Source organism: Pelodiscus sinensis, chromosome 1, assembly GCF_049634645.1.
Source record: "Pelodiscus sinensis isolate JC-2024 chromosome 1, ASM4963464v1, whole genome shotgun sequence".
Taxonomy (NCBI): Eukaryota; Metazoa; Chordata; order Testudines; family Trionychidae; genus Pelodiscus; species Pelodiscus sinensis.
In genome coordinates, this window is record NC_134711.1 from 138,335,951 (window position 1) to 138,348,677 (window position 12,727).

A 12,727-nucleotide genomic window follows, 5' to 3' on the forward strand; every position below is an offset into this window, starting at 1 on the left:
AGACCCCCGACCCTGAGCCCTGAGCTTACAATGGCCGTCCTGGGTCAGACCAAAGGTCCATCTAGCCCAGTAGCCTGTCTGCTGACAGCGGCCAACCCTAGGGACCCTGGAGGGGATGGACCGAAGACAGTGACCAAGCCATTTGTCTCGTGCCATCCCTCTCCAGCCTTCCACAAACCTTGGGCAGGGACACCACTCCTACCCCCTGGGTAATAGCACTCCATGGACCCAACCTCCATGACTTGATCTCACTTCCCTTTCAACTCTGTTCCAGTTCTAGCCTTCACAGCCTCCTGCAGCAAGGAGTTCCACAGGTTGACTCTCTGCTTTGTGAAGAACAACTTTCTGTTACTAGTTTGAAGCCTGCTACCCATTCCTTTCCTTTGGTGTCCTCTAGTCCTTCTTTATGGGAACTAATGAAGAACTTTTCTGTATGCACCCTCTCCACCCCACTCCTGCTTTTAGAGACCTCTATCCTGTCCCCCCTCCGTCTCCTCTTTTCTAAGCTGAAAAGTCCCAGTCTCTTTAGCCTCTCTTCATATGGGACCTGTTCCCAACCCCTGATCATTTTAGTTGCCCTCCCCTCTCCCAGCCTCTCTCTTCCCCTCTCCCACCTCCTTTTCCCAGTCTCCCTCAGTTTTGTTCAATAAAGACAGATTCCATTTTGGAAGACACGTTATCTTTATTTTGTACATCAAGAAGAGGGGCTAGGGAAGGGTAAGTGGAAGGAGGTGACAGAGGAATGGGGCACGAGCCCCTGATGGGGAGGACTGGGCTGGCTCTGCTGGCTTCTGGGGGTGGAAGCTCTCCTGCAGCCCCCCAATTGCCCCCTCTCCCCAGATGGCAGCCTGCGGCAAGTGCAGCCGGGCTGATGGCCGAGTGCTGTGATGTGCACTGTGTGGGCACTCAGGGCACTCCAAGCCAGGACTGCTTTGCAAGCGGGGCACCCCTGAGAACTGTCTGTCCGGGGTGGGAGTCGGGACCCTTTAAGCACAGCCCTCAGTTAGCCTGAGACAGCATCTCCATGCTCTAAGTCCTCCTCTGATGCCCTGCCGGCACTGCTTCCGGCCATCCTTAAGCCTGGTTCAGGGTCCACTTAATGTGGACATGCTAGTTGGAATTAGCAAAATGCTAATTTGAACTAGTTTTTTAATCTGGATCCGTTAGTTCGAATTAACATTGTAGTGTAGACATACCCTAGGGCACTACAGGACCACTCTTTGTTTATTAAGCTTTTTTAGTTACAGACTAACACAGCTACCCCTCTGGGATTTTTTTTTTAAAGCCACAAGGAGCTTGAGGTCAGTCTCCCCAGAACCATAGGGGAACTTTGAAGTGCTGGGGTCCCCTGACTCTTAGCATGAGCTTCCCAGCCCAGCCTGAGAAGGTAACCCACAGTGCAGGGGCAGGCAATAAAACAGCTATGGTTCACCAGGGAAAGTGCCTGGCAGGCCACTGCTGCTGTATTTACCTGCGTCTCAGCAAGTACGGGCGATTGCAGCTCCCACTGGCCAGGAACAAGTGGAAGCTGTGATCTCCTGTACCTGCGGAGGCACGGGTACATACAGCCATATGGGGGCCCACCAGGAACTAACCCTGGCAGACCAGATCCAGTCTGTGGGCCGGTATTTATCTAGAGGCTGGGCCTGTGGAAGAACATTCCCAAATCAAGTCATCTGTGCATGAATCTCAGCTGCTTGAGCTAACAGTGCACCTGAGCTAACTCACAGGCAGAAGCAGTCTCGTGCTCTAGCCTGTGCAGGGGGACAAAGCACTGTAATGGCATTGCAGGGGTTACAGAAAGTTCTCAGGAAGAGGAGGCGGTTCAGGGCACTGTGCAATAGCCATTGTATTTTGTGCTGCTTGCGTATCGAAGGGGATCAGTGTAACAAGCATGACAATACTTGGACACCATTGTTGTCATTTGCTGCAGACCCTGAATGTTGGGGGTGGGTCAGTGTGCCCCACAGGAGCCCCTCATTCACTTGCCTTCCCTATGAAATGCTCTTCCGAAGGCTAGTTTTCGTCCTTCCCACCCCATCACCCCTCCTCCAGCAAATGGCAGAGCTGTATTCATGTGGTGTGCTGGCAGTTGAGGGCAAGGGGGCCTGCTGTGGGGGGGAGGGCTGTTGTACGTGAGACTAAGGCCTCGGACAAGAACAGATGTTACACTGGTCCACACAAAGAGTCGGGGGGTGGGAGGAGGCTGAAAAAGAGGTGTATCATTCTGGGCCTTGTCACAGATCCTGAGGGCTGGTGTCACACACAGGCTGGTGGTAGGTGGAAGAGTGCACGTCACTGGGACCCGAGAAGGGCAGCCCCATGGCTGGAGTGCAGACACACCCTGAGGTACTGCTGCAGTGGCTCATGGGCATACCCAGGTTCCAAAGAGTGGCCGAGCGAGGCGGGTGTTTCAGGAAGGAAGGGTGACACAGATGTCTCCAGGAGGTTCTTTCCAGCCCACCGATTATGGTGACTGCTAAACGCAGCAGGTTTTCTTGGCAGGATTACAACCGCTATCCCTTCTGCAGAGACATACATGTTCTAGACTAGAGACACAGACCTCCTTGGGGCACATCTCAGAAGGGTTAGCACAACTGGGGCAGCTTCCCCATTGCAGCGTCCATGTAATCCCTCTCCCCAGGAAGCTAATCCACCTGGTAACCAACCTTCTGTAAACCCCAGGAAATTAACAAACAAAACATATGTTTAGGGACAATAAGGCTGCCTCAGGACTCACCCCAAATCCTTGGAAGCATGGAAATACCAGACTGAGGGGAAGTCTCCAGCATTCCTTGTTACTGGCTGGATAGTTGGATTGGGGAAGGTGGGAGGGCATGCAAGGGGAACACAGGATGCAGGAATCAGGGAGGGCTTCTTAGCCGCCAGTGAGGTGGGCTGTGGGGAGATGTTTGGGGAGGCTAGTAGTGGGAGGTATGTGAAGGGGAGATGCTTGGTGCATGGGGTAAGTAAAGCCAGATTTTGCAATGAAAACTCTAAAGTGATGTATTGCATCTGGAGCAGTATAGGAAACATCAGAGAGAAAATCCAGGAGGCCAAATCAAGCATAAGAGCAAAATACATCTTTGTATACTTTACATTCAATACATTCCCTGATGGATCTGGGGCTGCGCCATCACCCTGGCCTGGGGTGGGAGCTTGTCCTGCTCACCCTATCCCAACCACACCCTGATAAGATCCCTTCCTGGCAATGAGGCTAGGAGAAGGGTGAAAGAACAAAGCATCGCTCCGAAGGAAGGAAAGGTGAGTAGGATCCAAGCAAGCGATGTGGGCTACAAGATGGCTTGTCACTGGCAGAGACTTCGTTCACCCGTCTGCCTCAAGCATTGGAATAGCCATTCTTCAGCTGACTGCAAGAGAAAGACATTTAACAGTGTGAGCTGGTATTGTAGAGGAGAAAGGTCCCTTATGCTATGCTGGGACCCCACAGAATCGGCCAGTCTTTTGCCCTCTGGCCAAACTGGAAGGTATAGACCAGAGAATGACTTTACATATCTGGGGGAAAGTGGGCTATATTTATTACACAAAGTCGATTGGGCAGTTGTGTGATATAATTCACTTAATTTCCAAGATGGCTGCATTGAGCTCCTTAGGGGGTTAAATAGTGACTGTATTGCTTCACGTTTTAAACAGAAGTCATTGTCCTGACAGGTGATGACAGCCGGTCAGCTGTATGTGCGTGTGCTCCTCCTGTGTGTTGACTATGCGCAAGTAGTCAACAAAACAGATTCAGAGCAAGCCCCCAAAGATCACACAATAGGATGAGGATCAAAGGTGCCCAACCAGGTTTATTGTTAAATGAGGTACAGTAATCGTTGTCAGTAGACTCTTCCGAACCACTACGCGTAGGTACCCTCTGACAATGGCCCAGCTCAGTCAGTGGGAGGTCCCGTTGCCCTCTAGGCCAGACAAAGACTGCCCCTCCAACACACCACTTCATATACAGATACTAACAAGTTACACATCACTCCTGACGTATCAGGTTGCCACCCTCTGATATTACCACCCATCAAAATGTCTCTATCAATCATGCTGTCATTTCAGACCTTTTCCTGAACCTGTGTCAGTATATCCTTATTACCTGTGGGGAGGGTGGGTACCAAGGCCCTTTTCAATGAGGTGCTATTTCTATCCATCTGGGATGTGCTTTCAACTTATGCCTAATTCCAATTACTGTTTTGCAGCCGGTATCTAGTACCAATGACTATTCTATACCTGTGCTTATTACCAATTAGGCTACGTCTAGACTGGCATGATTTTCCGGAAATGCTTTTAACGGAAAAGTTTTCCGTTAAAAGCATTTTCGGAAAAGAACGTCTAGATTGGCACAGACGCTTTTCCGCAAAAGCACTTTTTGCAGAAAAGCATCTGTGCCAATCTAGACGCGCTTTTCCGCAAAAAAGCCCCCATCGCCATTTTCGCAATCGGGGCTTTTTTGCAGAAAACAAATCTGGGCTGTCTACACTGGCCCTTTTGCGCAAAAGCATTGCACAAAAGGACTTTTGCCCAAATGGGAGCAGCACAGTATTTCTGCAAGAACACTGACAATCTTACACGAGATCGTCAGTGCTTTTGCAGAAATTCAAGTGGCCAGTGTAGACAGCTGGCAAGTTTTTCCAGAAAAGTGGCTGCTTTTCCGGAAAAACTGGCCAGTCTAGATACAGCCCTGGTGTTTTACTCCATCACCCCTGTTAGTGCCAAGCTCCGTGAGCAGGGGCCTAGCTTTTGCTCACAGCTTAGCTTTGCTTTATATTAGAAAGTCTTGACCACTGGCTTGTGATACATGAGCTTATGTTTCAGGGCCTCACTACAGTTCTTGTTTTGGATATAGCTGTACAGTTTTCTACTTTGTAGTCTAGAATAGTTGCATTATTTCTAATAAGCAGGGCTCGCCAAGGAGCGGCGAGCCCCACTTGCCAGCCGCGCAGAAGCACATGCGCAGACCGCACTGCGCGGCCTCGACGGGCTAAAATCTACTCGCCACGAGCGAGATTGCCTAATTGGTTGAGCCCTGCTAATAAGGACTATTTTTGCATATATATATATATATATATGTTAAAGATTTGTGTGTCTGTCTGGGTATGTCTACACTACCCTCCTAGTTCGAACTAGCGGGGTAATGTATGCATACCGCACTTGCAAATGAAGCCCGGGATTTGAATTTCCCGGGCTTCATTTGCATAAGCGGGGAGCCGCCATTTTTAGAACCCCGCTGGTTCGAACCCCATGCAACGCGGCTACACGCGGCTTGAACTAGGTAGTTCGGACTAGGATTCCTATTCCGAACTACCGGTACACCTCGTGGAACGGGGTTCGAACCAGCGGGGATTTAAAAATGGCGGCTCCCCGCTTATGCAAATAAAGCCCGGGAAATTCAAATCCCGGGCTTCATTTGCAAGTGCAGTATGCCTACATTACCCTCCTAGTTCGAACTAGCGGGGTAGTGTAGACATACCCTCAGTGAGTTCGTCTGTCTGTGTATCTTTCTGTAAGTCCATTTGTACAAGAACTCCTCCTAAATGGTAAGAGCTAGGACTTCCAAATATGATAGGCTGCTTCTTCTTATCCTAACTTAAAGCAAGATCAGGGTTTGATTGCACCAGTAAAACAGGAAGTACTAGGAATGGGATTGTTTTCCATAACATGGAAAGGGAGAGGGCACAGAGAGGAAGGACATGATACTGAGAGCGGCCACTGGTGGCAGTGAGTACAGGGGAGAGCTATACTGCAGAGACCACTGTGGGCAGCTGCACCACCAAGCATTTCTCTCCAGCCCAGCCAGCTGATTAGCAGAGCGTGCATATTTATAGCTGGCAGCATTTGTTTTGCTGCCTCTCTCTCACCTTGCTCTGTCCTGCAGACAAGCTGTTCCCAGGATTCTCCTGTTAGCTGTGCAGAGCGGGGGAGGGCAGAGGCTGAGAGTGCTGAAGTCAGGGTATTTCCCCTGCTTCTGTACCCATCTCTGCAGAGCAGAGGTCGGGGAGAGGGAGACACACAGACAGGGAGCAGCTGCAATCTGACATATGGATGGGAAGTGACCCAGAGTGCAGAACAGAGCAGGGTGGGGGGAGACAACAGAGCAGGACAGATTTCCCGTAAAGAGACGGAGAGTGGTTTCTCTCAGAAACTTACCCAGTAGCAACTAGTGCACACATTTTCTATGTCATTGTCAGACACACCCCAATCTGTGCCATACTGTCTCTGTGCCACACACAGAATGTCGCATACACACTCATTCTGTGTGTGTGTGTCTCACACTCACACACCCTCTTTGTCTCTCTCTATAGCCCCCATTCCTACCCCTTTAGCCCTAGGCCCTGTCCCTTCGAGGGGCCTGGAGTTGGCCTGCAACCATGTATCAAAATTCATGAAGTGGCCTCCCCAATGAAAATGATTGCCCCCCCCCCGACAAGAGAGTGGCCAGCAAAGCTGGGGCTTGCCACCTTGCCTGTCATGACTGGGTAAGTAGCCCCCCTACTCCAAAACCCTCCTCCCCTGGCCCTTGACCACAGTGCTGGAGTCAGGGGAAGGCTCCTGGCAGCAAGGAATGCTAGGGGGAGACAGAAGGCTCCTGTCTGCTGGGAGGGAGGCTGGGGGGACAGAAGGCCAAGGCTGACTAGTGGGATTGAGGGAGAGAGAAGACCCCTGCTGGCTGCAGGAGCTAGGGAGAGAAAATGCCCCACTGGCTGGGATGGGGGAGAGAAAGCCTCATTGCATGGGACCCCCCAGCCTGAGCCCCTCCTCATGCCCCAACCCTCACTCTCTTGTCCCCCTCATAACCCCAGCCCTGCCCTTCCCGTCCCGTCACATCCCCCTGCACCCTGTATACCGCCCGCCCGCTGCCCTGAAGTACCTGGGCAATGCTGGTAAGTCTTCTAGTCATAGATAACTGCGCTCCCTGCACTCACATAGAAACAAATGAGAGCAGAGCTACATTGCCGTCACCAGCCCATACTCACCACTACGGCTCTTCCTCTTAGCCCTCACTCCCTGCCCAAACACATTTACCAGGAACTTCAGTAACATTTAATGACGTGTGATAGGAAGGCAAACAAAAGCCTTAGGGTATGTCTACACTACCACCCTAGTTTGAACTAGGGTGGTTAATGTAGGCAACTGGAGTTGCAAACGAAGCCCGGGATTTGAATTTCCCGGCTTCATTTGCATATTGCCGGGCGCCGCCATTTTTAAATGTCCGCTAGTTCGGACTCCGTGCCCGTGGCTACACGCGGCTCGAACTAGGTAGTTCGGATTAGGCTTCCTATTCTGAACTACCGTTACTCCTCGTGGAATGAGGTTTACCTGTAGTTCGGAATAGGAAGCCTAATTTGAACTACATAGTTTGAGCCGCATGTAGCCGCGGGCACGGAGTCCGAACTAGCGGACATTTAAAAATGGCGGCGCCCAGCAATATGCAAATGAAGCCTCGGAAATTCAAATCCCGGGCTTCATTTGCAACTCCGGTTGCCTACATTAACCACCCTAGTTCGAACTAGAGTGGTAGTGTAGACATACCCTTAGAGTTCACTCCTGTATTCCAAATCCAGCAGATGGCAGCACGGAGCATCTCTTAGGCTGTTGAGAACAGTTCCCTATTTTGGGGTTCAAGAAGTCTTGTTTCTGGCCACCTAAAGCTGAAGCAAGCAGGTCAGCCTTGTCAGTCTAGGCAGGCCTACAACGCTTATTGCTGCTTCTGCAAGTGTGACCATACTAGCGATTGTCTTCCTCACTGGGCAGGCATCTCCCTGGGCCTTCCTTGCCAGGGAGTTTCATGGTACTGCTGCTCATCCCAGGACTGGAAAACAGCAATGCAGCCTCCACCACTCTGTGCTTATGGATTCAGCTCAAAGCAGCTTGGGTACGTCTACACTACAACGTTAATTCGAACTAACGGATCCAGACTAAAAAACTAGTTCGAATTAGCGTTTTGCGAATTCGAACTAGCATTATCCACATTAAGTGGACCCTGAACCGGGCTTAAGGATGGCCGGAAGCAGTGCCGGCAGGGCATCAGAGGAGGACTTAGAGCATGGAGATGCTGTCTCAGGCTAGCCGAGGGCTGTGCTTAAAGGGTCCCGACCCTTTCCGCAGGCTGCCATCTGGGGAGAGGGGGTAATTGGGGGGGAATTGGGGGGCTGCAGGAGAGCTTCCACCCCCAGAAGCCCGCAGAGCCAGCCCAGTCCTCCCCATCGGGAGCTCGTGCCCCATTCCTCCCTCACCTCCTTCCACTTACCCTTCCCTTGCCCCTCTTCTTGATGTACAAAATAAAGATAACGTGTCTTCCAAAATGGAATCTGTCTTTATTGAACAAAACTGGGGGAGACTGGGAAAAGGAGGTGGGAGAGGGGAAGAGAGAGGCTGGGAGAGGGGAGGGCAACTAAAATGATCAGGGGTTGGGAACAGGTCCCATATGAAGAGAGGCTAAAGAGATTGGGACTTTTCAGCTTAGAAAAGAGGAGACGGAGGGGGGACAGGATAGAGGTCTCTAAAAGCAGGAGTGGGGTGGAGAGGGTGCATACAGAAAAGTTCTTCATTAGTTCCCATAAAGAAGACTAGAGGACACCAAAGGAAAGGAATGGGTAGCAGGCTTCAAACTAGTAACAGAAAGTTGTTCTTCACAAAGCAAAGAGTCAACCTGTGGAACTCCTTGCTGCAGGAGGCTGTGAAGGCTAGAACTGGAACAGAGTTTAAAGGGAAGTGAGATCAAGTCATGGAGGTTGGGTCAATGGAGTGCTATTAGCCAGGGGGTAGGAGTGGTGTCCCTGCCCAAGGTTTGTGGAAGGCTGGAGAGGGATGGCACGAGACAAATGGCTTGGTCACTGTCTTCGGTCCATCCCCTCCAGGGTCCCTAGGGTTTGCCGCTGTCGGCAGACAGGCTACTGAGCTAGATGGACCTTTGGTCTGACCCAGGACGGCCATTGTAAGCTCAGGGCTCAGGGTCGGGGGTCTCAGTGGACCCCCTTGATTCTCTTGCACACCTGCTCCTGGGTGGCCAGGCTGGCAGCTCTCCTGCCCTAGACGGCCACTTTCCTGTGCTTACTGCGGAGATCGCACTAGCCCAGGTGGGTGCCCGCCTGTTGCGGTCCCGGGCAAGCTCCCGGGAGCCGCCAGCCTGGTCCCGGGAAGAGGGGGAGGACTGGGGAGCATTGGGTGGGTGGCTCGATCCGTGCCAGGTGCAGGGTCTGCTGACTGGGTGCTGGCAGGCTTGCACCTGGCACGGGCACCGTAGCCAACCCGTGCCCCTTTAAGGGGTCCGGGGCCAGGAGGGGGGCAGATGAGTTTCCCTGGTGTTGGCCAGAGTGGCCACCAGGGAAACCTGGGGAGGGCTAGCCTCCCACTAGTTCAAATTAAGGGGCTACACACCCCTTAATTCGAACTAGCTAGTTTGAACTAGGCTTAGTCCTCGTGGAATGAGGATTACCTAGTTCGAACTAAGCGCTCCGTTAGTTTGAATTAAGTCCGAACTAACGGAGCGCTAGTGTAGCGCCTATGAAAGTTAAATCGAACTAACATCCGTTAGTTCGAATTAACTTTGTAGTGTAGACATACCCCTTGGGACGCAGTGCTTTGTCCAGAGATCCTGCCCTGCTCACTTAGGCACACAGGGCCTCTCTTCCACTGAGATAGCCACCACCCAGCTCTCTGCTAGTGATTACTGAACAGCTGCTACTGTCTCTCCACAGCTGCCTCTGCTGCCTTTGAGTATTTAATCATCAATTCCTAGGAAATACCAGCTCTTCCCTCAGTGAGAAGCCCTCCTCTGGGAAGCAGCCAGCCAGGGAAGCAGCACATGTTGGTTTACTTGCCCATTGTTATGGAGATTCTGTGAATTTGTCCTCTCCCACAATACCTCTGGGCACCTGTGAGACTATTGGCAATCACTCATAATACACGAGACAGGACTATGCAGCACTTTAAAGACTAACAAGATGGTCTTTAAAGTGCTGCATAGTCCTGTCTTTTGTTTCAGCAAGACCAAACTAACACGGCTACATCTCTATTACTACTCATAATACATGGCAGTTTGGAGCAACCCTAGGAATTCTGGGATGTATGCCCAGAAGGAACTGCTGTTATCACAAGCCAATGAAGAGCTTGAATAGATTTGGGGTGTAACCATAAAGCAACAAAACATGAGTGCCAACACTGGGAGGAATTGGATGCAGTGATCAGTGTTTCCCACAAGTGAGAGAACTAACATGAGTTAGCTGCAGGTGAGGTAACTGCAGTCTAGACACAGTGCAACATGAAAGGCCCCAGGCCCTGAGCCAGCAACCAGCCCTCCTCTTTTGAGGCCAGCATCTCTCCCTTGTCAGAGAGGCCTGGAATTGTACTTACAATTGACACTGACATGTTCTTCTTTCAATCAAGTCTCGCCTGGCTCGTACCATCCTTTCAGCCCGCCGCTGCCAGGAGAGAAAGGAGTGTGGCATGAGCCCTCATCTCTGTGTGCAAAGCTCTTCCCTACAAAGTAGCTGTTGGTTTCAAGCTCTCTGCCTGCCCTGACTGTGCAGATGTTATCTGTCTCGCTCCTTAGAGATGTCGCTGGGATATGGCTGCTTTGGCTGTAACTTCCCCAGGGGGTGGCGGCTCCTCCTTGTCTCCCACTTGCTCCTCTGAAGGTGGGAATCCTCAGAGACTCAGCCTGACTTCCCGTCCTTAGCTGTCCATTGGGACTTGGGGACTCACCCTTCTCCGCTGCCGGGCAGTACAGGTGAAAATACTCAGGCCTGCAAGGAGAAGCAGCACCGGGCTGACTCCAACTCCTGCCCAGATTGGCACGTAGTTCTGTTCATCTGCCTCTACTGTGGAGAGAGAGCAGTGAGTGAGGGAGAGAGACAGAGGACGAAGGAGATGCAGGGACAGACATAGAGGGAGACCGAGGCCTGGCCTACACTAGACCAAGCAGAATGACCTAGAGTACACAACTCCCACTATGCAAGATGTGCAGCTGGAGTCGGCTCCCATAAAGCCGAGCCGCGGTGGTGTCCACACAGCGGGAGGCCGATGGACACACACACTCCCTCCACTTCCCTTGCTCTTTGGAGAAGGAGGCGAGCTGGATGCCAGCGGGGGCTGCCCTCAGCATTCACTGTAGGGTCTATACTAGACTCGCTAAATGGAAGACTAGAAGATTGACCCCCGGAGCATCAATCTTCTTGTGAGTGTAGATGTGCCCTGAGAGAGAGCCAGCCTGGGCTGTGACAGAATCTCCCTACCCACAGTGTATTCAGTGCTGATCATCTTGCTGTTGTTCATGCTGAGGCTGCACCTCCAGAGCCCCACACTCCTGGTCTTCACCTTCACCTCAGTGTCTCCTGGCCCCTGACATGCCTTTTCAGTCCCATTCACATGCTCCCAAAGGAGCTGGGCCATGGCTGGGACAGCAACTGAGAGTTTGCAGAGTAGCGTCACATTCACCCCTTTGGAGAGCGGCCCGACAGGCTCAGCAGAGACTGCAAAGAGACCAAGGGGGAGACATGCACATGGGGGAATGGAGCAGCCTTTCTTTAGGGTCTGAGACAGTCTCAGGGGTTTCCACAAGAGATGCTCCTCTCTGGGGGGCCACGTCCCAGACTCCAGCATCACTTCCCCGGTAGTGTCCACAGAGGCCACAACTTCCTCTCACCTTTCATGACCACCAGGTGTATGTCCTTCTTCACACTCCCCTGCTTGAGAGTGAGCTGGCACCGATACCATCCCGCATCCTGGAACTGGACTTTGGGCATCTTCACTTGCAGGTTCGCTGTAAACTGCAGGTTGGCCATTTGCTTAGGCAAGCGCAGACTACCAGATGAGAAGTTAAAGTTAAACTTCTCCCTGTACTCGCTCTCTCCTTCTGATTTCCACATCAAGGCTCCCCGGATGTTCTTCAGCTTTGTCATCTCCTGCAGGATATTGTTCATTTGGTAGGAGAAGTTGGCACTGGAATTAACAGCCGTGTAGACCGTCTCCTGGTTCAAATTATGAAAACCTGAATTCAGAGCAGAAAGAGGAGAACTTCTTGAAATGTGGGGAGCAACAGCCCTATCGTCAATCTGGCAGCCTCACAATGGAGCAGGGTGGAGCTAGTACATCCCTCTGCCTAGCCCCACCTGTGCTACTGTGCTCAATTCTGGAGGAGCTCAGAGAAGAGCCACAAAAGTTCTGGCCACAAGGTTTGAGTTCTGGGGAGGATTCAAAGAGTTCAATCCATACTGCTAAGCAAAGCTACAAGGGGGCGAAGCGGAATGAGACTTATCTGCATGAGTCTGAGATGCACAATCCCCGGGGGAAGGGAACTATTTAGGAGAACAGGGAGGGAACAGGGTGAGGCTGAGGGAAAGGAAAGGAACTCAGCATACAGATTCCAGTGCTGAAGGCTCTGGGAGCCTGGGGATCCAGAGAGGAAGGCCCTGGTGCCACACTGCCCAAAACTCTAGGAACTAGGAATCCAGGTAATGGACTGGGGGAGTAACATTTCCCAGGCCTGGGTGGGAGAGGTTGGGATCTGTTTAAATTTCTCCACCATCTTTGGCATTTTCTAAGCACCTGTCTGTGAAAAGGATGTTAGGGCCTGGCCTGTGTATGTCAAATGAGCACTAATTTAGCTGTAAGTGTAAAAGGAAGGCAGCATTGTCAAGATACAGGAGACGTAAACGAAAAACCAGAATTTAATTGGATGACCAATAATAACCCCGCTTTTAGGGAAGTAAAAGTAACAAAA

General features: G+C 51.6%; 1 protein-coding gene across 3 annotated transcripts in view; it reads right to left on the reverse strand.

Annotated features, from left to right (window-relative positions):
• Positions 1-673: 673 nt before the first annotated feature.
• CD4 (CD4 molecule) overlaps positions 674-12,727 on the reverse strand; it is a 36,528-nt gene continuing 24,474 nt past the window's right edge. For all 3 annotated transcript variants that reach the window (XM_075903755.1, XM_075903737.1, XM_075903746.1), the window contains 5 exons: positions 11,651-11,995; positions 11,241-11,477; positions 10,711-10,826; positions 10,360-10,427; positions 674-3,371 (listed from right to left, as the gene is read on the reverse strand). In XM_075903755.1, coding sequence (XP_075759870.1) covers positions 3,341-3,371; positions 10,360-10,427; positions 10,711-10,826; positions 11,241-11,477; positions 11,651-11,995 — 797 coding nt within the window. In that variant the 3' untranslated portion in view covers positions 674-3,340. The remainder of the gene's footprint in view (positions 3,372-10,359; positions 10,428-10,710; positions 10,827-11,240; positions 11,478-11,650; positions 11,996-12,727) is intronic.